Source organism: Loxodonta africana, chromosome 15 (assembly GCF_030014295.1).
Source record: "Loxodonta africana isolate mLoxAfr1 chromosome 15, mLoxAfr1.hap2, whole genome shotgun sequence".
In the NCBI taxonomy this organism is placed as follows: domain Eukaryota; kingdom Metazoa; phylum Chordata; class Mammalia; order Proboscidea; family Elephantidae; genus Loxodonta; species Loxodonta africana.
Genome location: NC_087356.1, coordinates 29,571,422 through 29,595,406, shown reverse-complemented (window position 1 = coordinate 29,595,406; position 23,985 = coordinate 29,571,422). Strand labels below are relative to the sequence as shown.

The window sequence follows — 23,985 nt, the reverse complement described above, 5'->3', positions numbered from 1 at the left end:
CAAGAGTAACTCAACTGAAACCCAGCAGCAGCCGGATCCCAGCTCGGGTGTTGACCCCAGGTTTGCGAAGAAAGAGCTACAAAACTGCAATTCCCAAGATGCCTTCCACTACCAGATGACCCGTCACGCGTATGGTTCACACATGCTCAGTGTGGTGGCTGAAACCTTTTTCAATAGGCTCATAAGTTAAATAAGGTGGAGCAAATGGCACCACCTCAAGATCAGGCTTAAGGATTTGTGTTTGAGACGAGTCCCAGGGTGGAGCCAGAATTTACCTTTGTACTTTATGCAGTCAGGGTTGGTGGCAATTAGCTGGGTGACTTCTGGAACTGGCTGCCATCCTGACACGTCTCAGAGCTACAAGCAGGTTTGAATCAAGGATCCTTTTGGCCCTGCTACCCAGATTCCTGCTACCCCTGAGGACCCCTGCATTAGTCACAAGATTTTTACTACCTGGCTACAGGGTAATAGTCTACTTTTTATAGTCCCTTTGTCGGATACTCAAATGCCCAGCACTGTTTCCTGGCAGGCAAGCAGTTCTGGGAAGGACAGACCCCAGGGCATCTGTATCTGAGGGTAGAGGTTAGGGATCAGGGCTGAAGCGGGAAGACTCAGTTACCAAATATGGGGCCTAACTGGCCACCCTGCCTTCTATAGGTCCTGCCCAACATCCACCATGACTTCACAGCCCCTCGGGCTGGCAGAAGAGTCTGGCCAAAACCCTGGGGAGTCTGAACTGGCTGTGAACCCCTTTGATGGGCTCCCCTTCTCTTCCCGCTACTACGAGCTGCTTAAGCAGCGCCGAGCCTTGCCTATCTGGGCTGCTCGCTTTATCTTCTTGGAGCAGTTGGAGAGTAGCCCCAGTGGAGTGGTGCTGGTGTCTGGGGACCCTGGCTCTGGCAAGAGCACCCAGGTGCGGGGAGATTCTGGGAGTAGACAAAGGGAGGGGCTGGGGAACTGTCACTTCCTTTGGCAAGGGGTACTGGGCTGTTTGAGGTCGTGGGGGAGATGGGCAAAGGGATACGGGCTGGGTTGGCTCCAGTGTGGCTAGTGAAGGACCAGGGGACTCCCAAATAGGAGATTAAATTGTCCGTAGCTCCCCCAGCACATCTGACTGAAGTCCTTCATCTCCCTGACTGGGTGTCCCTCCTACCCCAGATCCCTCAGTGGTGTGCAGAGTTTGCGCTGGCCAGGGGTTTCCAGAAGGGCCAGGTAACTGTCACTCAGCCTTACCCTCTGGCAGCACTGAGCCTGGCTGTGCGGGTGGCTGACGAGATGGACCTGACGCTGGGTCACGAGGTTGGATACAGCATCCCCCAGGAGGACTGCACTGGGCCCGACACCCTGCTCAGGTGGGGCCTCCTGCAGGCCTGGTCCAAATCAAATTTTCCTCATTCTGCATAAACAAGCTCCACTTATCTCACCATGCCCTCCCTCAGCCCAATTCACCCTTGAAGTTAGGCATGATGCAACTGCTGAATAAAGCCCTTTTAACCCCACCCAGGGACCTCAGACATTTACGAAAGTATTGCTTTCCCAGTTGGGCTATAGCCTGTGAACAAAGTGTCCTCAGTGGGGTTGTGGGGTCACAGTTATGAGTCTACAGACTCAGGAAGTCAGTCACAGGGTCTCTTTCTGACCTTCAGTATCAAAATCTAGGTCCCCTGGGGGAGAAGCTCCACTGGACTTCTGGGGCTGGCCAGTGTCCACACTGACTCCTCTGCTCCCTGCTACCAATGTCAACAGGTTCTGCTGGGACAGGCTGCTCCTGCAGGAGGTGGCCTCAACCCGGGGCACTGGAGCCTGGGGCGTGCTGGTGGTGGATGAGGCTCAGGAGCGGTCAGTGGCCTCGGATTCACTCCAGGGGTTGCTGCGAGATGCCAAGCTGGGAAACCTCCCAGGGGACTCCAGAGTGGTGGTCATTACTGACCCAGCCCTTGAACCCAAGCTCCAAGCCTTCTGGGGCAATCCCCCTACTGTGCATGTTCCCAGAGAGCCTTGCGGGACTCCCACCCTCCTCTACAGGGACAGTGTCCCTGCTGACCGGGTGGAAGCTGCTTGCCAGGCTGTGCTTGAGCTGTGCCAAGAGGAGGCTCCAGGTGATGTGCTAGTGTACCTGCCCAGTGAGGAGGTAAAAAAAAAAAAAAAAAAGCACTGCAAAAGGGGATATTCATGTAGGCTGCTTTCTGACCTGGGGGAAAGGGGGCAACAGTGGAATTGTAGTATTTGCTCTCTGTTCGGGTCCTCAGGAAAAACTCAAGGATCTCAGGATGAAGAGGTCTATCTCTCTCTTTCTGAATCCCTCTAATGAAGAGATTTGTGATTCGGTGAACCCCTGCAATTATGACACTCCCAATTTTATGAGTGTGTACATTTTTCAGTGTGAAAAGAAGGGCCATCACTTTCATCAGTTTTTTAAAAGGGTCTGTAACCCAAAAAGATAAGAACTGCCCTAATACCCTACACTTCTCCTCAGGAAATTTCCCTGTGCTGTGAATCCCTGTCCAGGGACATAGGGTCCCTGGACCCCCAACGGCCTCCTCCACGGTTGCTGCCCCTTCATCCAGCCTATGGTCAAGCCATTCAGGCTGTATATGAGGACACAGATGTAGGTGCCCGAAAGGTCGTGGTCACTCACTGGCTGGCTGACTTCTCCTTCTCCCTCCCTTCCATCCGACATGTCATTGACTCAGGCCTGGAACTTCGAAGTGTGAGTGAGGGAGACACAGGGGGGATGGGGAGGTAAGGATAGAAATGGCCCACTCTGATCTGTCTTGGCCTTGGTTTGGGGGTTGGACGACAGGTTTACAATCCTCAGATCCGAGAGGAATCCCAAGTGTTGAGGCCTATCAGCAAGTGTCAGGCCAAGGCAAGACGGCTGCGGGCAAGAGGGTTCCCACCAGGTGAGAGCTTTACCCTCGCTGCAAGCAAACCAGAGAAGAGGCACCAACAAACAAGCCCTGAGAAATCCACAGCAGTATTCTTTCTCAGGTCTTTCTCCCCTCAGGATCCTGCATCTGCCTGTATCCTGAGTCCTTTCTAGAACTAGAGGCTCCCCCAATGCCCCAACCCAGGGTGTGTGAGGAGAATCTGAGCCCCCTGGTATTACTACTAAAAAGGAGACAGATTGCAGATCCGGGAGAGTGTCACTTCCTGGACCGGCCAGGTGAGCACGCCTCCTGCCCAGGTCCTGCCACCTGAGTACCAGGCTCTGAGGCCTCAGGTCCTACAACCCCTGCTTCCTCACCAGCTCCTGAAGCACTGATGCAGGCACTGGAAGACTTAGACTATCTGGCTGCCCTGAATGATGATGGGGACCTGTCAGACCTGGGAGTCATCCTATCCGAGTTCCCCCTGCCCCCTGAGCTGGCCAAAGCCCTGCTGGCCTCCTGCGAGTTTGACTGTGTGGATGAGATGCTCACCCTTGCAGCCATGCTCACTGGTACAAACCCCCTCTCTGGCTCTAAGCCTTCCTGTTGGTATTTTGCTCCTCCTCATGTTAGCCCTTTCCTTTGTGCTCTAGTTCCCACCCGTCACAGCACCACCTGAAGAACCAGGCTTAATCTCTTACTCCCCTCTGTCCCTTTAGCTTTTTCTCTCTGCTGGTTCTTTCCCCTCAAAACACTTACATCTCTCCCAGCTGTTGTTAACACTCACACACCCCTCTTCCTCAACCCTATACTCCTTTTTAACTACAGCTTCATCTCTATCCTTTTCTATCTAATGTGTTCCTCGCCCACTGCTTTCCACCGTCAGGACCCACTGCCCACTGAAACTGCTTTAAGTGCACCAGTGACTTCCTAGATGCCTAATCCAACAGACGCTTTTGAGCCCTTATTTGTAAACTTCTTTCAACATTTGGGAGTGCTGACCAATTCCCATCTTGACACTGTCCCTTCCCTGAGCCTCTGTGATACTACTCTTTGTGATTTTCATCCTACCTCTCTGGTCATTCCCTTAATCTCTTCCTTGGGTTGTTGGGCCTCTGCCCATCCACTGTAAATTGGTCCTCAGCGTTCTGTCCTTGCCCTTTTTGTCTTCTCATTCCCTGAACTATCTGAGCATGTTCATCAACATCCATGGTGTGGACTGCCACCTTTATACTTAAAACTTCCAAACCTTGCATCTCTCTGACAACACCATTCTGGATCTTAGATTTATATATATCTGACTCCTGATTTCTACCAGAAGAGTTCACAGTACCTCAAATAAGTATGCACTCTCTTAAATTACCCCGTCACCACCGCCACCACAAAATCTTTTCCTTCCTCTGTCTCTTCAAGTTTCAGATAACACCATCTCTGCAGCTCCACTACCATCTTTCTAGATTAATCTTTTTTCAGGGTCCTTTTTTTAATTTAATTCATCTGCTGCTCTTCACACTCACTGCCAGTACCAAGGTTAGATCCTTATCACTGCTCAGCTGAATTCCTTAAGTAGCTTCCTAGCTTTTTGAAACACATGGGACTTCCTTATTTAAGAACTTTATTTCAACAGCTGTTCTTTACCTTCAAGACAGAATGTAAACTCCTCTGTACAGCACATTCGGCCTTTCATGACCTGTCCTGTACCTACCTCTCCAGCTTTATCTCCTGCCACTCTGCCACACAGGCCATTCCCTCCATCCATACTAAGCAGCTTGGAGTTCCACAAATATGCCATGATATTCATTCTGTGCCATGCTGTTCCTGTAGTCTAGAATATTCTCTCTGCACCACCCCTTTACCACTGAGCTAATTCATACTCAGACTTCAAATATGGGCCCAAGGGTCCTTTTCTTTTTCCCCCACATCACTCTCCTCCCCACCCAAAGCCTGGATTAGGTACCCACCCCTCCTCTTTGTTTCAAGAGTGCCATAAACACACACCTATCATGCTTATCAAGTTTGCTTACTTGTTGGTCTCTTCCACCAGTCCCTAAACTGACTCTGAGGTCAGAGATGGTCTTTATTTATCCTCAATGTCTAATAAAGTACATGGCTCTTAGTAGTTATCAATGTGTTTCGAATAAAGTTCCCAAAGAGATACTACTTCTACCTCTTCAGAGCTTCACCTTCTCCAAATACTATACTGCTATCCTTTCTGATACCCCTAAATGACCTTCCTCTCTTCTGCTTCCAGCTGCCCCTGGGTTTACCCGTCCCCCACTCTGTGCAGAAGAAGCTGCTCTGCGTCGTGCCCTGGAGCACACAGATGGTGACCACAGCTCTCTGATCCAGGTGTTTGAAGCCTTCATACAGAGTGAGTGGCTCATTCTGCATCCTCTTAGGGAATTCAGATTCCCCAAAGCGGGGAAGTGGTATGCAACTAGCTGACAGATCTCTGTGTCGAGGAGGAGGCCCTGTGGCCAAGGGTTGGGTTGGGTTCTTTTGGGGGTCTCAGGGTCTTTTATTGTAGTTGGTTCCTTTCTTCTACCAGGTGGGGAAGATGAGGCTTGGTGCCAGGCTCGGGGTCTTAACTGGGCAGCACTGATCCAAGCCCGTAAACTTCGGGGAGAGCTCCTGGAACTCATGCAGCGAATTGAACTTCCCTTGTCCCAGCCAGCCTTTGGCTCTGAGCAGAACCGAAGAGACCTTCAGAAAGCACTGGTGTCAGGATACTTCCTCAAGGTTAGGGGAAAGGGTTGGCACGAGGGTGTAAAAGGGGTAGAGGCTGAGGGAGCAAAGATTGGTATGCCATCTCTGAAACTGGGGTCCAGGTAGCTATTCCAAGAGTTCTTTGGAACCTGGAGAGACTTTTCCTTTGAGGCGTTGAGGTACAAAGAACTATGAAATGTCATATGGTAGGGACTACGCAAAACTTCGAGGTAATACTTCACGTTTGACGCTTTCCCCACCCTAACTAATTCTCAGCCGCCTTTTTTCTATTGTCTGCCTCTCCCCACCTCACTTGTTCCTTTAATAACTTCTCCTTTCAATTAGGTGGCCCGAGACACAGATGGGACTGGAAATTACCTGCTCCTAACCCATAAGCATGTGGCCCAGCTCTCCCCATACTGCTGCTATAGAAGCCGCAGGGCCCCAGCCAGACCCCCATCTTGGGTGCTTTACCACAGTTTCTCCATTTCCAAAGACAACTGCCTTTCCATTGTTTCCGAGATTCAACCACAGATGTAAGTTCCCTGACACCCCTCCTATACTGCCCATTCCTCTCCCTGGGACCAAATTATGGCTGGGGAGTTAAGAAGAGGAGGGAATCTTTGTGGTTTGTGGTAGGGTATGATTTGAGGGGAGAGGGTTTGTGGGAGAGGTGGCAAGAAGTTTAAAAGTCTACCTTATAAGAGAAGATAGATCATCTAATTATGACCCTCTCTGTCAGGCTGGTGGAGCTGGCACCCCCATACTTCCTGAGTAACTTACCCCCCAGTGAGAGCAGAGATCTTCTGAACCAGCTGAGAGAAGAAAGGACAGATTTTTCAGCAGGGAGTGAATCCTCCTCCACCCAGGAACTTGGAGATGCCTGTGTCCTGCAGTGACCTACCTAAGGAGTGAAACTGACCTCATCTCATCACATTAGATCTTCCCTTGGGCTAGCACCAAGGCAGCCAGATTTAGAAGTCCAAAGTTTAGGGTCAAGTGTAAAGTCTGGAGCCTGAGTCCCAAGAAATGTTGTGCTGGGAGTGGAGGGAATGGGGTAAGCTATTGTCTACATAGCATAGGACCCTTTCCTTAGCTGTCTCCTATTTATTGGAGAGAAAGTGACATGCTCCTCCCCCAACTTAAGCTAAACTCATCCTTGTGCTCCCTATTGTTCTATAAAAGACTTTTCTATGATACCAAATTTGAGTTTGGTTGTACAGCATCATATACATCCATGAGTCAGAGATGACACTGTATCAAAGACCCAGGGCCAACTCCTCTAGCCGTAGCCTCCTCTGGTTCCCACCTCTGGTCAAGCCTTTGCACTATGACTGATGTAGCTGTCACTAGCACAGAACATAAGTAGTTTGGCTATAGTTGGCCTCTCACCCTGCCTGTAGCTCACTTCCCTCTATCACATTGCTCCAGTCTCCAGGGCACAAAGAAACGAGTGCTATTGGAATCAGACAAAACATCCCCTTTTGTCCTCATACAGCTTAAATCCTGCTTCTCTGTAAACCTTAAGTCTGTTGCAATCATCCCCTAACTCTCAACTTGACAACAACAGGCTACTCAGCAGCTCCTGGCCCACCCACAAGCTGGACTTCAGAGACATCGCCCTTTACTTTCTTTAAAGGGACAGTACTTCCCCTTTTCTTCCTTTGGCCTGTCAACTGCAGTATCCCCCAGCACGTTGCACGTTGTAAATATATTTGTAGAATTTGGTGGAAAGAAAGTCCTTGGGATTCTGCTTTCCTCCTCAGAGTTCCCTGTCAGAATTCCCTCCCTTGGAAATTCTATTTGTTCTCTTCATTCCATCTATCTCCACCCCTATGTGGATGTCAACTGATTTCCACCAAAGGCACTTTTCCAGAATTTATTCCCTCTGGGACTAGGATCTAGTTTTCCCTACAGAGTTACTCTTGCTCCAATCTTCCCAGTTTTCCCCTTCATCATCCACAGCACCATTGACTTCCTGATTCTCCACATTTCCAACCTTGGAATTACCCTTGACACTACTTAGGCCTGTCACTTCCAAATTATTCACCAAATTCTGCTCAGCCTCATTCCACTGGGCGCCTTAACTTTGTCCACCGCTTCCTCCTCTCCCCTCTCCGTAGGTACTAGGTACCGGAGCCAGGTTTGTTTCCCTAGATTTTCTCTTGCGTTCAATGCGTACATATCCGTCTAGCCTACCTCCCAGGCGCCTTGTGAGGACCAAGTGGGAGGACATGGTCAGCGGGCTGAACACACACGACAGGAGGCTCTAAGTCTCGTTGCTGGAAGGAATCCTTAGCGATTATTTTACAGTTGAGGGATGAGATGCCCAGCGTGGACAACCCTCTGGTTCCTGACACAGACTCACAGACTCTGGCGCTCTGGCGAGGCACCTCCTTCATCACCCCGCTGTCGCTGGCGTCCTCCTTTCTTCACAGCTTTCTTACAGACCCAGCCGGCTTGGGGCCGGCGGCTTGCTCGCGCCCAAAACACGAGCTCCCGACCCACCCCTCCGGCCGAATCCCGAGTCTCAGGAGGGCAGCTCCCATTGGCCAGCCCACCCTCCTCCCAGCACCTCATTGGCTACCAGCGTTCAGGTCCCGCCCACTGGGTGCCTCAGGTTCCATCCCGCGCCTCAGCCGTTCTGTGAGAAATGGCGGGAAAGGCCGAGTCTGAGGGCGCTGGGCGGGTGGCGCAGCGTCAGCGTGGGAGCCCGCAGATGGCCGAGGAGCCCTCGAAGATAGCCTCAGGGTCGGCTGCTCCTCACACGGTCCCCTGCCACGGGCCCACGGGAGTGGGCAGCCGCGCGCTTCACCGACCCAGGCCCGCCGCTCCACGCGGCGCCTCGGTCCGAAAAGAGCGCTTGGCCAGTCGAGCGGGCGTCGCTCACACCACCGAGGCGAGCCCCGACACGGAGGCCACCTTGTTGTCCTCGGCCCAGGGCTGCAGGTTCTGAAGCGCGAAAAGCGACGAGTTGTGCAGACAGAGCGGGTCCGGGGGCAGGGGCGGCCGCAGGGGCCGCGGCAGCGCGTCCTGCTGCAGGTGCAGGAGCAGGCGGCCCGCGCGGTGCCGCTCGGCCTCGCGCTCCTCCGCCGTCTGGCGCCTGGGCGGGCGGAGATGCCGGGTTAGCGAGGCCGGGGCTCGCCGCCACTGGGTCCGGCCGTGAGCGCCAGCCAGCCCTGGCCCACCTGGTGCCTCCCCGCCACCTGGACCTGCCGCGGGCCCCGCAGCCCGTACCCAGCCCGCGCCTCACCGCCACTTGGTGCGCCGGTTCTGGAACCAGGTCTTGACCTGTGCGTCTGTCATGCGCAGGGCCTTGGCCAGCGCCGCCCTTTCGGCGGAGGCCAGGTACTTCTGGCGCAGGAAGCGCCGCTCCAGCTCCAGCACCTGCGAGCGTGAGAAGGACGTACGCGGCTTCTTCCGTTTCGGGGGCGTCCGGTTTTGGTAGGGGTGGCCTATGCGGCGCGTCCCGGAGAAGGGCGAGAGCGCGGCTGCGGACAGGACGAAGGACCAGGGCAGAGTTCGCGGAGGCCGCTGAGAAAAGCGCGCGGTTGCTCAGGCTGCAGAGCTCCCGGGTCCCGTCCTTACCCGGGCCCCAAGCTTGGCCCCGCGTCAGTGGAGACCCCTAGGCCAAAAGGGCCTCGGAAGAAACGGTCCTGGCCTCCCCCTTGCTTGAGGGAGAGATGGCTCCCCATAACTTCACCCTGCCCTCCCCGCGCTGGGGACGGTGGGACTGCAGAGGGAGGCGCGGGCACCGACGGCAGCTCCCTCCCCATCGCCTCTCAGTGGCGGGACCCGGAGACCCGACTCAGGGGAGGATCCCCTGGGATAAGCTGGGAGGGAGGACATATGAAAGGGGATTTGGGTTGAAGGAAAAGGATCTGAGATGAGGAAACCGTATCAACCTGGGGCATGAGGGTGGAGGGGCCAGACAACCTCACCCGTAAGCCGGTCCTTGGCGAAGCGGCGGCCGCTGTCCATCCAGGGGAAGGTGAGTCCGGCTAGGCCCCCGGCGCCGCCCAAACCCGAGGGCCCAGGCACCGCAGGCGCACTTGCTGCGGGCGGCTGCACGGGCAGCGGGCGGTGCGCCGGGACTCGGATCACGCCGCCCGGGCCCACGCCGGAGCTGCCGGGCAGTGGGGCCAGCGAGCCCGCGGGGCCGTAACCTGAGGCTCCGTGGAATCCACCCGAGAACGCCGCATTCTCCCCATGACCCGGGCCCCCGCGGCCGGGGCCTAGGCTGCCCCCCGGGGGCTCGGGGCCGCTCAGGATTTGATCAATGCCGAAGCTGATTGGCTCGTGGTGCGGGAGGCTGTGCGGGGCCAGCACCGCCGGCTCCATGGGTCCGGGCCAGAGGACCCCAGGAGGTTCGGCTGTTGGGGAGGGCGCCCTGGGCAGCTCCAGGAGCCCGGCGGCGGCGCGCTCGGGACGGCAGCCTCAGGGACCCGCGGGACTGGCCACCGCGGGTTGCCGGGGCCCCTGTGACAGCAGCATCCCTGTGCACAGGGAGCAGCCGCGCCCGTGCGCTCCGCTGTCCACCGTCAGCGCAGGGACTCTCATCCCGGGGGAGCGCGGCCAGCCGGGGCCCCAGGAGCGCCCTTGCTGGCTCTGAGCCGCAGATGGACGCTGGGGTACCAGGCCGCTGCCCGAGTCCAGGGTGGAGAGGGTTAGCGGGCTCCGGCTGGGGCAGTGACTGACAGATCGGCCCCGGGTGGGTAGTGGGGGCTGGGGGTAGGGCAGGGGCGGGGCCGGGCCTGTTAAAGGGGAAGAGACGCCTGTTTGCGCCAAGCGTAAGGGAGACTGACCCGCGGGGATGGGGGTGGGGGAGAAGTGGCGAGGGTGTTAGGAACCATGCTCCGCGCTGAGTCAGCCGAGATGCTTACGGAGCCTCCATCCTTGCCGGCCTCTGCCTTTGGACTTCCTCGGCCTCACCGGTTTTCTCAGCAGGTGCCTCCTCCCCCAGCCCCCACTCTTCGCCGCCCGATGGGTCCTGCCTGCCGACTCCCGGATTCGTTGTGGCCCCCGCCTAAGTGCCCTCGAAGATCAAATCTCGTTGTGGCATCCCGGCTGCGATGGGAGGCGGCTATTGAACGGCGCCAGGCGAGCTGGAGGCCCGGGGAAGAGGACAGGTGTGGGAAGGGGTGGCAGCACGCGTTCGGTGGCCTTAGGGCGGGGGACAACCACTTTGCGCCAGTGATCCTGGTGCACCTCCCAGCCTCTCCCATAGGGCCCCGCAGCCCCACCCGGGCGCTCCACTAACCGGTGCCCTGTGTTTCTTACAATTTCGTTTTTCCTAAACCGGAGCAAAGCGGACCCGTGGCTCAACCCCGGCCAGCCCAGGCCGGCGGGAGCTTGGGGCAGGCGTTCTCCCTCCGATCCTAAATGCAGGGGGCCCGCGGCGGGATTCTGCCCCTCCGCGCCTAGGACAGCTATTCTCACATGCCCCCCAACCCGCAAAGGTGAGGGGACGAAATCGCCACAGGCGACACGTCAGACCTCACTGAGGCCTTCTGAGGATCCTGGCCGCCTTCTTTCCCATAGACCCTCCACCCCACTCAAGCCCCAAAAAGTGCGCCTGGAGCGTGGCGGAGAAGGGAGGTGAAGGGAGACTGGAGCGGCTCGGTGACCTTGTGACCTCTGGCCGAGGACCCAGGAGCTGGAAGTGTGTGAACTCCTCGTCTTCCCCGGAATGGGACCCCCGCCGGGCGGGCCCCTGCGCCTTAGACCCGCCTCCGCCGCCGCCCGGCCCGGTGCAGGCCGCCATAATCGGGTTAGCTGGGCCGGAATTACATTACCTTCTCCGGCCCGGCCCGGCCCCGGGGGGGCCCTGGCGCCTCAGAGCCGGTGAGACTGGGCGCGGGGAGGGGGGCGCTCCTACCATCCCGTGGCGGGTGGCCACCGGACGAGCAACTCCTCTTGCCTCAGACACACAGTGGTCTGTGGACCCCGCCCGGCTGCGCCATGCTTCGCCCCCAGCCGTTTCAGTGCTCAGCTCCAAGCCCTGGGTTTCCCCGAGAGCCAAAATGCCTTCCAAGTTTCCTAGATGGGTCGCCCTGGGAGCATGGATCTTCCCATTGATTCTCCAAGGTCCCTTGGGGAAGACTCTGCCCCTTCTTTCTCCTCAGCAGATGGGCTGGCAGCCTGATGCCTGGGGCAGAGTGAGGGAGTCTTTTCTCTCCAGGGAACCAGGAGTGATATTTGGGTGTTCCGGCAGGAAGATAAAGAGGAGAAATAAGGAGGTGGACTCTTTTCCAACCCAAAGCCTCCAGCCTCCCTGTGTTCTCAGAGGAAGCCTTAGTCTTAAGGGGGTGGACCCTGAGGGGGGGCCTTAATAGTAGGTTGCATCCTCCCCCCAACCTTGGCCGTCTTCATTTTCTGATTTCTCCAGCTCTCCTCACCCTGCTCAGAGCCCTCTCCTGCCAATTTGGCAGATGTGCTCTTATCTTGGCGGGGAAGAACGACAACCTTATCGCCTCACCCAGCCCTTTACAGAAGCTCCAGTGCCCTTTCTCAGCAGTAAAGGGGGAGGAAAGATGCTAGGGAGCATGAGACCTTTGCTGTTCAGGCAGAACTCTGAGATAGTATGAATTATAGGAGAACAGAGAGCCTAGAGAAACAGCAAAGAGATGAAGACTTTGAAGGAAGGCTGGCCTGCAGACTCAGAGTCTGCCAGTGCTTCTCCCTACTCTGGTGAGTAAGCCGCAGAGCAGGGGTGGGCACAGTGTGTCTGTGATTCCAGGACCTGTCTGGTACCCACCTGAATAAATCCTTCTTGAATGAATCAATGAGTGAATCAATGAATGTGAAAAAGGCAGCACCATGCACACTTGGCTTACTGTACATTCATGCCTTTGGAGGTCAGCAGAGATGGCACTGCCACCCAGATATTTTCCAACTGATCCTTTCAGGAGAAGGATCACAAATCCAGTAATTCATACAAATCTTCTAGGGAGTTAAAAAAAAAAAATTTCGGGGCCCCACTTCAAGGACAGAGGGCACCAGTTTTGTTAGCTACAGTCCTAGGAATGTCTTTGCTTGACTTTAAGCACCAGTTCCTGCTGGCCTCCACCTCTCTGATTCTCCTGGTTGGATGTCTCCTGCTAGTTCACGTTGAAGATGGAAGCCCTGGGGCAAGCGCATGCACATGCACTGCCCCCACCAACCCCCACCCGGCACACGCGGGGCACACACACATGTGCGCGCACACACACACACACACACACTGCTTTGGATCTGTCTTATCATCATCTTTGAGCATGTAGTCCCCAACTCTTCTCAACTGGGAGCCTGCAGCTTCACAGGAAGAGGCTGTTCTCCAGGCATGGCCACTGGTTCCTTCTCTTCCTCCCTGGTGTAGCGTCCTTCCCTTAGTGATGGTCCCCACTCTTACATCATCATTTCTCTCCTAAACTTAGTCCTCCCCACTCCCAGCTGTCTCAGGTCTCCATCATTTGGAAAAAAATCTTTGCGTGGCTCTTCTAGAGAAATTGTGTTTTTCTTCTCTTTACTTCCCACACCGGCTGCCTCCATCTCCTCATCATTTTTGTTTTAACTCACTGCAAGCTGGCTTCACTATGCTGACCCTTCTCAGAGAGCTCCAGTGCCCAGTGTCAATTCTCTGACATAGTTTATTGATGACCGACTATTTCTTGAAATGCCCTTTCATTTGACTTCTGTAATACTGTCTTATTCTGCAGTTTTGGACTCTCATAGCCACTGCTGTCTTTCCTCCACTGGCTTTGCTTCTCCCACTAAGACTGTGAATATTCTTCAGAGATCAAACTTTGGCCTTCTTTCTCTTTCTCTCTACATCTGCTCAGGTTTCACCCATTCCAATTGTCTCAACTCTTACATCTACCTACACACCTCTGAGACCTCCATCCCTGGTTCTGACACTTCTTGAGCTCCAGCCCCACTGTCCTTCTAGCCTGCTGGCCAGCTCCACCTGCCTTCCCTGCTGCCGCCTTAAATTAAGTCCAACAGGCTAGAGGCCATGCTCCCCTCCCAAGTGCCTCATACACCCTCTCACCCAGTCCCCAAACCAAGTCCCTGGCTATTTCCTCCTGTTATGCTTTCCTCTGAAATGGTTCAGATAACAGCTCTTCCTTTTCATTTCTGTTACTAATAATACCCTAATTTAGGCCTTCATCACCACCACTGAGATTCATTCATTTGTTCATCCAGAAAACTTAGACTGAATGACTACTATGTGTCTGGCCCTTGTTCTAGGCGCTAGAGATACAGCAGTGAACACAACAGGAAAAAAGTCCTTGCCACTGAAGAGCTTACATTCTAGTGGGGGAAGATAGATTTTTTAAAAAAGAAGAAAAACAAGAAATATGGAGTATAAACAATAATAATAATAATAAATGTTAAGGAGAAAAATAAAGCAGGGAAGGCGGATAAGAAGTGAAATGGTAAAGGGTTGTGATTTAGGTAAAGTGATCAGGGACAGGACTGCCTCATAGAGGTGATATTTGAGTAAAGACTTGAAGTGATGGAGGGAGTCATTTGGATAGCTCAGCAAGAAGCAATTCAGGTAGGGACATAGTGGGAACTTATCTTGGTGTGTCTGTAGCACAGTGAAGGGTCCAGTGCACATGGAAAGACTGAGTGTCTGGGAGAGCATGCAGGGCCTTGAAGACCATTCTAAGGCCTTTGGCTTTTATACTGATTGAAAAGGGATGCTATCGGAGGGTTTTTAACAGAGAAGTAAAACAATGTGGTTTATTAAATTTATTTTTAATAGCTTTCTTGAGGTATATTTGACATACAAGAAACTGCACATTATTTAAAGGGTACAATTTTATAAGTTTTGACATGTATACACCCATGAAACCATCACCACAATCAAAATAATAAGCACATCCATCACCTCAAAAAATGTCCCTCATGCCCGTTTTATGTTTTAACAGACTCTCTCTGAGCTGCCATGCTGAGAATAAAGAGGGGAAATGGTGGATGAAAGGAAGACAGTCAAGAGGCCACTGCAATCATCCAGGGTCGAGATGATGGTGGTTTGGACAAGAGAGAAGTAGTTGATTAATAAATCACTAATGTCATAAATTCTCCCCTCTCCACTCCAATTCTTTCCGGGATGATAACTGAACCAAATACCTTTCATAGGGTAACTCCCTTCAAAAAAATTGGCTAGCTCCCTATTGCTCTCAGGCTAAAAGTCCCAACTCCTTAAGTCCCTGCTTGGCCTCCTTCCTGTCCGTCTTCAGTTATTCTCCTCGACTCTGCCTTTCCTCTCTATTTCCACCACACTTTTACCCCATCTCTAAATTGTACCCCCACAAAGTCACACTTCTTCCAGAAAGTCCTTCGGGGTTCTCCATTGAGATCTCTCCCTTCTTCAATTTCCAGTTGCGCTTGGTAGTAATACTTCGCAGTAAACTTAACCTTGCTTTTAAATCTCACTGTAAGTACTCTGAGGGCAGCGAAAACCGTGTACAACTCTCCGGGTCTCCTGCAAGATTTCGGGTCTCCTGGGTTAACCCAGAGTGCGGGGCAGGGCCTATGCTACTGCAGGCAGGCTGCCTAAGCGTGCGGCAGTGTCCTCGTCGTCCTCCCCTCCTCCTTCGGCATCTGCTCTGCATTAGTCTGTCCCAGGCCTCCGCAGGCGCCGATGATTAAATCATCATCATTAACCAGGGTCTGCCCCCCCATCCCCGGCAGCAAGAGGAGGTGGGGGGGGGCTAGGATCACTACCAAGTCCCTTGGGGTTCCTCCCCCCCCCTCAGGCACCCTCTCCGAGACTCCGCGAAGCTGGGAAAAACTCCTGCCACCGAGCCGGGTGGAAGGACCGCCATCGGGGTAAAGCTCCGCAATGCGGACTCATCAGCCAACAAGGGCAGCATTACGAGGACAGGGCCCTGGAGGGGCTTCTTCAACGGGGTCATCGTCACAGGAGACCCAGACTCTGGGCGGTGGCGGGCAGAGACAGCCGGGCCTTTTGGAGGGGGGCAGTCTCTTGCAGGCTCCGAAAGTTAGTCCCGAGACCGGGTAGGGTCTTTTACGAAGATTCTTACAGGAGATCGAAAAGATACGACCCCTCCGCGCACCCCCCACACTCCCTAATTACGGATTGAGGAGGGGGAGGGGCCAGTGGGGCTCAGGTGAGCACACGGGGAGAAAGGGGCATGGGCGGGGCCTTACAGAGGTTTAACGAATCCGTAAAGACTTAGGCCCTCGTTGCTGGGAGACAAGTCCCGCCCCGCACACGGCACCGGAAGTGGCAGGCCGGGATCAGCTTTTAAGATGGCGTCTCCTCAGGGGGGCCAGATTGCGATCGCGATGAGGCTTCGGAACCAGCTCCAGTCAGTGTACAAGATGGACCCGCTACGGAACGAGGTGCAGGGGCGGCAGGGCTATTGCTGTGGTCTGCTAGCGGTGTGAAGTGGGGCCGGCTAGAGGACGGGCGGTGGCTGGCCGGGCGCCCAGTGCGCCTGCGCAGAGACAGGGTCCCTAACGCGCCTGCGCGATTCCGGTTGAGTTGCCAAACTCCAGGCTGGGACGCGTGCGCATTGTGCCGCCCACGTCGTGTAGTCTCCCCTGGGAAAGGAGGGTCGGGCGAGTCCACGTGAAGGGAGCCCCCACTGTGCGCGGAGCCCCCTGCTGGGCGGAGGGGAATTGTCAGTTCCCGGCTGCTAATCCCCTGCTGACAGTGCTGGAAGTGGGGCTTGGTCGTGGGGTCTGATAAAAGAGGTGACCCCGAAGCTGGGAAGGTGCACGGGGAGTTGCGGGCTGGTGATCGGTGACAGAGGGTGTGTCTACAGGAGGAGGTCCGAGTGAAGATCAAAGACCTAAATGAGCACATCGTCTGCTGCCTGTGTGCCGGCTACTTCGTTGATGCCACCACCATCACAGAGTGTCTTCATACTTGTGAGTGCCTTGGAGCTGCCTACTCAGACCTTATTTTCTGTTATCCTAATTATCGGTGCACCCTACCCAGCCCATGAACACAACTCCGAGTGCCTGAGCGCCTACCTTTCTTCTGCAGTCTGCAAGAGTTGTATTGTGAAGTACCTCCAAACCAGCAAGTACTGCCCCATGTGCAACATCAAGATCCATGAGACACAGCCCCTGCTCAACCTCAAACTGGACCGAGTCATGCAGGACATCGTGTACAAGCTAGTGCCTGGCTTGCAGGACAGTGAGTGACCAACCTGATTTTGAGGGGGACGGATTGACACAGTGGCCGCAACAGTGGGCTCAGACATAGCAGTGATTGTGAGGATGGCACAGGACCAGGCAGTGTTTTGTTCTGTTGTTCATGGGGTTGTTATGAGTCGGAACTGACTCAATGGCATCTAACATCAACAACTTGGGGACAGATGCTGTGTGGCAGTTTGAGGTGACAAGGGCTTTGGTGAGAATCGTGAAGAGAAAGGGACTGATGGCCAGAGGGACAAAAAGTGAGAGAGGGCTAATACAGTAAAACCTGTGAAAGCTGGAACCTGGGTAAGGCGGAAACCTGTCAGAGAAGGAAAACTCACTGAGTGTTTATGATGTAGGATTCTTAATAAACTGCAATAGAAAGATGGTAAGCACCCTGTCAAAGGCAGGAAACTTGTGAGACTTGGAAAAATAAAGCAGTTCCCTCAAATTCTGGCTCTCATAGGGTTCACTCTACTTCCCATATTCCCCCCCCTTCTAGGTGAAGAGAAGCGGATTCGAGAATTCTACCAGTCCCGAGGCTTGGACCGGGTCACCCAGCCCAGCGGAGAAGGTATGTCCCTGGCAGCAGGATGGTAAGAGAAAGCCCCCAGCGCATTTCTCCTGCCCAGTTTTGCTCTCTTTGAGGAAGGGGAGTCGTGGTACCTGTGTCAGCCTTCTCACTACCCTGTCTTTCTCAGAGCCAGCCCTGAGCAATCTTGGCCTCCCCTTCAGCAGCTTTGACCACTCTAAGGCCCACTACTATCGCTATGATGAGCAGCTGAGCCTATGCCTGGAGCGGCTGAGGTGAGGGGCAGGTCCGGGGCTGTCTGAGGTGACATTGCCCATGACCCAGAGCCAAGGAGGGACCTGGGGAGAGGTCTAGCAATGAGGGTGTGTCTCTTCCCATGAGGAGGGTATATCATGGCTCTGGGTGGGGAAGAAGGGGAAAGACAGGAATCCCTAACCTGTGTCTCTTTCCCCCCAGTTCTGGCAAAGACAAGAATAAAAGCGTCCTGCAGGTGAGAGGGGCTGAGGGGCAGGCCTCTCTAAGGAGACTCACCTCCTTGTGGCTCTTCCCTCACATACCCCACTTTGTTCTCTTCTCTCTTTTCCCCAACCCCAGAACAAATACATCAGATGTTCCGTTAGAGCCGAGGTTCGCCATCTCCGGAGGGTCCTGTGTCACCGCTTGTTGCTAAATCCCCAGCATGTGAGTTATCCCACAGTAGTTTTTTTTTTTTTTGGAGAGAAGGGGCTAAGAAGGGAAAGACAGAGGCTGGGGTTGACCAGGGTAGTTCCTGACCATGCTCCATGTGCCCAAGAGGAAAGTCCCTAAAACTGTGCCCCCTACCTCTCTCCTAGGTCCAGCTTCTTTTTGACAATGAAGTTCTCCCTGATCACATGACCATGAAGCAGATATGGCTGTCCCGCTGGTTCGGAAAGGTGAGCCAGGACCAGGGCAGAGGTGGGCTGAGGGGAGCCTGTAGTAAGCACACTTGGGCTGAGCACTTCTTCCCCTTGTTCTCTCTCTAGCCGTCCCCTTTGCTCTTACAATACAGTGTAAAAGAGAAGAGGAGGTAGGGGCCAAGCCCCTCCCTGTCCCCCCCCTTCCCCAGATATTTATGTAAAATTAACTGTGGCTTTATTTTTTGAAATAAACACTTAAAAAAGAGGGGAGGCTCATTTATCTTCTTCCTTCTTCAGTGTCCCACCACACACTCATGCTTTGTCCTGCATCCTGCTTCCCTCCGATATTCTCTGAGTTTCATGGTCAAGGAGGGCCTCTGCTCTGTGTCCCTGGCCCCTCAGCTGTTGCCGAAGGAGCAGTCCATACACGTGTGAAACTCAAGGTGAGCTCATGAAGCTAGGCTACCCACACCAGCTCTTTGGTGACAGGAAGGCTTTCTGGAAGGAAGCTCTCACTGTCCTTGAATGCTGCACCTATGCTGTGGGGCCTGAGTGGGTGTGTCCTAATCCCAGGGTGGTGAGAGGGGAGCTAGGGTTGGACAGTGGCTGCTGCAGGAATGAATCAAAAACCAAACTTGTTGCTGTCAAGTCAATTCCGACTCATAGTGACCCTACAGGACAGAGCAGAACTGCCCCATAGGGCATCCAAAGAGGCACTGCTGGATTCAAACTGCCAACCTTTTGGTTAGCAGCTGAGCTCTTAAAGTGCTGTACCACTAGGAATGAAAGAGTGATATCTTAAAAATCCAACGAATTGCACTATGATTCTATGACATGGTACATGAAAAAGAGAAATTTAAATAACAGATGGGAGCAGGAAGGCCCAGGGTAGTTGGAGGCCTGGCAGTTTATATAGTATTCACTGGGTGGCCCTATAGAGGGGCTAGGTGAATCCAGGGTGAGGAGAGGGTCGTTGAGAAAGAGAGGGAACTAGTGTCAAGAGGACAGCAAAGGCAGCTCCAAGGAACAAGGAGAAAGCAGCCAGGGAGGAGCTCCCTTGAGTAATTCAGCAAACATTTCTGGTCTGTATGAGACGGCCATGCACTGGACACAAGGAATAAACCCAGTGGATGTCTTTGCTCTGTGGGCCTCTCAGCCAGTGAGATAGCCATAAACTCGCCCAACTGGGGCAGTAACAGGGGGAAGCCTAAGCAGGGAGTTTCAAAATGAAGTGAAGGAGGCTGCTGCCGAATTCGGGACAAGCAGGATGGCGCCGGCAGCATAAAAGTCGCCAGAACCCGAGTTTAAAGCCTAAATCTCAAGTTGATGGAAGTAAAACTCTACGGCGCCAAAACTAGGCGGTCATTGTGTGTGATGGACCCTGGGAGGCAGTGGACTGGGGGGCGGGGTGGGGGCGGGAGGGAGTGAAGACGGCCTGAAGGAAGGAGCCCGAGAGGTGGAGATCTGAGCTGGCTCCCTCACCTGCTCACCCGCTGGTTTCCGGCGGCTCTCTTCGCCTGGACTTCCCCGGGAAACCACAGCTCCTCCGCACGAACCAAGCGCCAAGGCCAAGAGGAAGGCACACAGGGAAGGGCTGCAGACCCCTGCCATGGGAGAGTGCGCCGGTGCGCGGGCAGGCAGTGGAGACCAGGGCGGGGACACTGGACCGACCCGGGCACGATTCCTTCCTGATACAGTCTGCAAGATTCCCAATTCTCCCCCCTTTTCGGGGCCTCCCGCGCCCAGTATACTACCCCCTTGTCCATGCTCTGCTAGTCCTTTAAGGCGTAAGTGTGTCCTCCAGAATGCCTGCCGCAGCCAGAATCAGAGTCGCTTCCACCTCATTTGGGGCTACCTCTACACCTCAGGGTTTTAATTTATATCTATCCCAGGGCTCCCCACCTCCCCAGAATTTGAGCTCTGCTGGCTCCTCGGCCCACGCGAGCACGCGGCACCCAGGCTGTTCTCAAGGGGTCTCTGAGCTAAATACCGATTCCAAGGAGTAAATCTGGAGCGGAGGTGTGGGCTGGAGTAGCGGTAGGGAGAGCAGAAACTTTCCTGGGGTACCTTTCGGAGGTCCAGCAGCTGTGGCAGTTGGGGGGCACTCCGACTGGATCTCCTCCCTAAGCTCCTCAAGCGAGATGGCCCTCGGGTAGGGTTTGGCGTCAGCTCCGCGTCAAGAAAGCCTCATGTGAAGATTGGAGGGCCCAAGACCTGATGACGAAATCTTGGGATGGGATTTTTGATGGCACACGGTCTGAGACCAAGGAGCAGCAGCAGGCGCTGATGCATGAATCTGGAGAGGGTGAGGGATCGGCGCTGCCCCGCCCTGGGTCAGCTCCGCGAAGCCTTCTTTTTGTCTGTCAGCGGCGGTGGCGGCGGCAGCTGCGGGCCCTCTGCTGAGGTGGCTGATGCAGGCCAGCTGCAGGCTCCGCACTGCTCTCCCTCGGTTTGTGGGTCTAGTTTCCCCACACACGTCTGCCCCGCCGCAGACTCCGAGGCGATTCATGGCTTGATGCGCGCCAGGGGCGGGCGAATCGCGCCCACGGTTCTCTTGGCTTTGCTGCCCATAACGCGCGCGGAATAGCCGCCGCAGCCCTGTCCTCCCAGGCGCACCGTTCGCCTCGCCGCTTCCGGGAGAAGGCTTCGGTTTCCACCTGCAGGGCCACTCCCCCGACTTGATCCTACCACCCTTTCCTACCCCAGCAGTTGCAGCGGCCACGCGCACCCGGGGGAGGGGGCACCGAGGTTTGCCTCTGCCTTTGACACAGAGGAAGATAGGTCGGTCTCTCAGCTTGGCCTTCCTGGGCTTGGGAGGATGGGGAAAATGGACTTCCCTAGAAGAGTGAGTCTCAGGGTGTGTGTGGAAGGGTGGGTGTCAGAGTATCCAGCCGCGCCCCCATCCCAGGACGCACCCGCTGGGAACTGGCGGCTGGCGCGGAGAGCTCTTTGCGAGCGAGCGTCTGGGGCCGAAAAGCGCTCACAGACCGCAGCCCTAGAAGTACGAAACGAAAATTTAAGCATCTGAATCGGCTCACTCCGCAGTAACGTTTCCTGAAAGAAAACGAGCTCAGAAATGTGCGAGATGGCTGGACGCCCCGCCCCAAGCTCCTCCGCCTGGGGTTTCCTCCCAAACCCGCCTTCTCTCCCGGGCTAATGGGGTTTCCCAAAGCGAGGGGAGGGGAGAAAGCACTTCGTTACGACTGTCCTAGTCCACTATCCCTAGGGGGTTATTCTTAGGGTCCCCACCCCCTTCCACATTCACAGAATTCAGAGGAATGAGTGGGGCGAAGAATCCCGAGAGGAAAAGGTCTTTTATTGAGCAAGACCTCGGCGGAGGTAGTGGGGCGACGAGCCGGAGTGGGTCCAGGGGAGGGAGCCCGCTGAATTGAGAGTCTGGGGTGGGCATGGCGGGGTGTTCAGGAATAAAAGACAGGATGGGAGCGGGGCTAGGGGAAATGAGGAACCGGGAATCTGAAGGGAGTGATGGGAGGTGTGAGAAAGTATCCTTAAAGGAGAATTGGGGCGCTTTCCCGCGGAAGGAACCTGGAAATGTGGGGCTTTCTAGGAGGGCAGGGGCAGAGGACCCCGAAATGTCTGTAGGGGTATCTGGGGAGGTGGGAGACATGAAGGACTGCCGGACTGAGCGGGGAACGCGGTGCAAGTGGGTGCCGGAGGACCCATGCACTGAGGGTAGGACCATGGGATGGGAGGTGCGGCGAAGGAAGCGCGCACTGCTGGGCAAGCGGCAGCGTCCCAGCTGGCCCCAGCCGAGGGAGAGTCCGCTCTGTCAAGATGGGGTGAGGGGACGCCGAGGAGACAGCTGAGCGCCCCCCACAGCCCAGATTCCAGGTTTAATCTCTTAATCTCCCTCATTAATCACTCGCCCTTCTTCTAACCCCCTCCGGGGATCTGGTTTCTCCCCAGCTCGAGTTCCAAAGGCTGCGCTAGGGAAAGCCCCCTCCTGTGGCCTCGCGACCGTCTGGACTAGTCCATGGTTGCCGATTGCTCGACCCTGGTCGGGCCTCTGCTGTCGGTGGCCTCCTCCCTTTACTAGTCTCCCATTCCCTCCCCTCCCTGCCACTCGCTTCTGGGGACCGCCCAACCCCATTACCTGAGCCCGGCTACGGAGGGGAATGGTAGGGGGAGGAGAGGCAAAGGCTGGTTATGAGGGCCTCACACTCCCCACAGACAGACGCGAGTAACTGAGAGCAGAGGGAGGGAAGGACATAAAAGCTACAGAGAAGATAGATGGTTGAAGTTTGCAGTGACTCCTTGGTGACAGGCCCAGGAGGAGGCTGGGCAGTTTCAGTGGCCTCCTGGGACTCACTTTAATTGCAGATGATGTGAAACCACTAAGATGGTTCCAACTCAGAGGGCAGATCTCTCAGTCCTCCTACACCCCCCTTCCCACCATTAATAACCAATTAACAAGGTCCTGAGGCATCTCAGCTTTCTGCTGTGGCCTCGCTCTGCTCTCCGACCTAGCGGTGGCCCATCAGGCTAAACTGTATTGCTCAGGCCACCAGAGCTACTTGAGTGTCCTAGAGTGTGGGGTGGAACAGGGGAGGGAGAGGCAGCATTGGAGGTGTGTGGGGGAGAGGCAGACACCATGTTTCCCTGTATTTTGGGTTGGCTAAGTCAGTGCCTCTGACCACTTGAGGTTTCCCAACCCAGTTGGCGATAGGTCCCACTATCAGAGTGCCTTCCCATCCTTGCCCCATCCTGGGCTTTCGACCCAAGCCCCTTGGGTCTCCAAGTCCTATTTGAGATTCCCCACCCCCCAACTGCAGGCTCCACTTGACCCAGGGAGTACGTGAACACAGAGGACCACTGCAGAAATGATGGGAGGTGCAGAGGTCTACCCGGATGTGGGAGATGGCCAGGGGCATGGGGTGATCCACCAGGTTCAAGGGAGGTTGTTTGCAAAACCTCCAGGAAGCCGCTTTAGGTTTCCTGCTGCTGGGGCTCAGGCTCTAGGCTTCGAATCCCCTGGCTGCACAGGATGTGCCATGTGAACTAAACCCGTGCCTCAAGGGGGTCTCCACTGCCAGAGCAGCACTGTCACCTAAAACCCATGTGTTCTTCCAGGGGAGGGCTGTGGGCTGCTCAACCAGAGTTTAAGCCCAGGACCAGAATAGGTGTGGAAGGACACAGGTAAAATAGGAATAAATAACCCAGGCCTCTGAGTTTGTCCCTGGGTTGGCAAGCCTACCTCCTGAAAGCCCTGTTGGTGTGTTCCCGGGGTCTGGTTGGGTTGAGCCTGCCCCCTCACTCTTCTGTGACTAGCAGAGGCAGTGACTATCAGTGCCTGACTCCCTGCATTAGTTTCTGGGCCGTGCAGAGCTGTGGAACCAGTACCTAACCGCAGAAGCTTAACAAAGAGACTGATCAACGGAGTGGGCAGGGGAGCAGCAAGCCCTGTGAGGAGGTTGGTTCTCACTGGCAAAGCCTCCTCTGCTCAGTGGCACCAACTCCTGGTTCTGCCCTGTCCTGTCTCCTGAGTCCCAGGTCTCCTGCCTTTTCCAGGTGTTCTGATTTCTTCAGGGCCTCTGAGCTATGGTGGAACAGCAGCCTCAGTCCAACCGGAGTGCTGAAGGGGGTCAACTCACCTGTGCTTGCTTCTGTGTCTCATCCGCCAAGCTCAGTCGCTCTGCCAGGCGCCCCCCCAAGTCTCTCCTCCCCCCCCCCCATTCCGCGCCCCCAGCGGCGCACTAATCACTTCCAGCCGCCAGGACCACTTTAAGAGCGTTCTTGCAGAGGTGGGGTAGCAACGAGGGGGCAAGGTCAGAAGACTGGAGGTCCTGAGACAGGCCAGTGCAACTGGGCCCTGCTCCTG

The 23,985-nt window shown here is 55.2% G+C and overlaps 3 protein-coding genes across 8 annotated transcripts; 2 read left to right on the top strand and 1 right to left on the bottom strand.

The window, feature by feature from the left end:
• The first annotated feature begins 23 nt into the window (after positions 1–23).
• Positions 24–8,275, top strand: DQX1 (DEAQ-box RNA dependent ATPase 1). 3 transcript variants are annotated; one of them, XM_023552806.2, is made up of 12 exons: positions 24–464; positions 658–913; positions 1,159–1,352; positions 1,747–2,131; positions 2,477–2,710; positions 2,804–2,903; positions 3,008–3,166; positions 3,251–3,442; positions 5,122–5,241; positions 5,419–5,609; positions 5,922–6,112; positions 6,319–8,275. In XM_023552806.2, exons 2-12 carry the CDS (start codon positions 677–679, stop codon positions 6,473–6,475), a joined length of 2,160 nt encoding a protein of 719 aa, XP_023408574.2. In that variant the 5' UTR covers positions 24–464; positions 658–676; the 3' UTR covers positions 6,476–8,275. The 3 variants fall into 3 exon arrangements, with proteins under 3 accessions (XP_023408574.2, XP_064124842.1, XP_064124841.1); XM_064268772.1 differs by lacking the exon at positions 1,159–1,352; XM_064268771.1 differs by lacking the exon at positions 1,159–1,352 and having other exon boundaries at positions 24–913.
• Positions 8,276–8,387: 112 nt separating this feature from the next.
• Positions 8,388–10,251, bottom strand: TLX2 (T cell leukemia homeobox 2). Its single transcript, XM_003413584.3, has 3 exons — positions 9,518–10,251; positions 8,830–9,067; positions 8,388–8,679 (listed from the first exon to the last, which is right to left on the bottom strand). The coding sequence occupies exons 1-3, from the start codon at positions 9,915–9,917 to the stop codon at positions 8,463–8,465; spliced, it is 855 nt and encodes a 284-aa protein (XP_003413632.2). The 5' UTR covers positions 9,918–10,251; the 3' UTR covers positions 8,388–8,462.
• Positions 10,252–15,789: 5,538 nt separating this feature from the next.
• PCGF1 (polycomb group ring finger 1) lies at positions 15,790–23,808 on the top strand. 4 transcript variants are annotated; one of them, XM_064268766.1, is made up of 10 exons: positions 15,790–15,932; positions 16,358–16,463; positions 16,582–16,734; positions 17,239–17,310; positions 17,438–17,543; positions 17,725–17,758; positions 17,863–17,949; positions 18,102–18,182; positions 18,444–18,589; positions 23,676–23,808. In XM_064268766.1, exons 1-9 carry the CDS (start codon positions 15,840–15,842, stop codon positions 18,579–18,581), a joined length of 870 nt encoding a protein of 289 aa, XP_064124836.1. In that variant the 5' UTR covers positions 15,790–15,839; the 3' UTR covers positions 18,582–18,589; positions 23,676–23,808. The 4 variants fall into 4 exon arrangements, with proteins under 4 accessions (XP_064124836.1, XP_064124835.1, XP_064124837.1 ...); XM_064268765.1 differs by lacking the exon at positions 23,676–23,808 and having other exon boundaries at positions 18,444–19,549; XM_010593664.2 differs by lacking the exons at positions 18,444–18,589; positions 23,676–23,808 and adding an exon at positions 18,273–18,413 and having other exon boundaries at positions 15,792–15,932.
• The last annotated feature ends 177 nt before the right edge of the window (positions 23,809–23,985 follow it).

Coding starts and splice junctions, on each gene's coding strand:
- DQX1 (XM_023552806.2), top strand. CDS start 677: ATGACTTCACAGCCCCTCGGGCTGGCAGAAGAGTCTGGCCAAAACCCT. Junction 2,132..2,476: donor TGTACCTGCCCAGTGAGGAG/GTAAAAAAAAAA, acceptor ACTTCTCCTCAG/GAAATTTCCCTGTGCTGTGA. Junction 3,167..3,250: donor TCACTTCCTGGACCGGCCAG/GTGAGCACGCCT, acceptor CTTCCTCACCAG/CTCCTGAAGCACTGATGCAG.
- PCGF1 (XM_064268766.1), top strand. CDS start 15,840: ATGGCGTCTCCTCAGGGGGGCCAGATTGCGATCGCGATGAGGCTTCGG. Junction 15,933..16,357: donor TGGACCCGCTACGGAACGAG/GTGCAGGGGCGG, acceptor GTGTGTCTACAG/GAGGAGGTCCGAGTGAAGAT. Junction 17,544..17,724: donor CTATGCCTGGAGCGGCTGAG/GTGAGGGGCAGG, acceptor CTTTCCCCCCAG/TTCTGGCAAAGACAAGAATA.
- TLX2 (XM_003413584.3), bottom strand. CDS start 9,917: ATGGAGCCGGCGGTGCTGGCCCCGCACAGCCTCCCGCACCACGAGCCA. Junction 9,068..9,517: donor CGCCAAGGACCGGCTTACGG/GTGAGGTTGTCT, acceptor TCCTGTCCGCAG/CCGCGCTCTCGCCCTTCTCC. Junction 8,680..8,829: donor AACCGGCGCACCAAGTGGCG/GTGAGGCGCGGG, acceptor CCGCCCGCCCAG/GCGCCAGACGGCGGAGGAGC.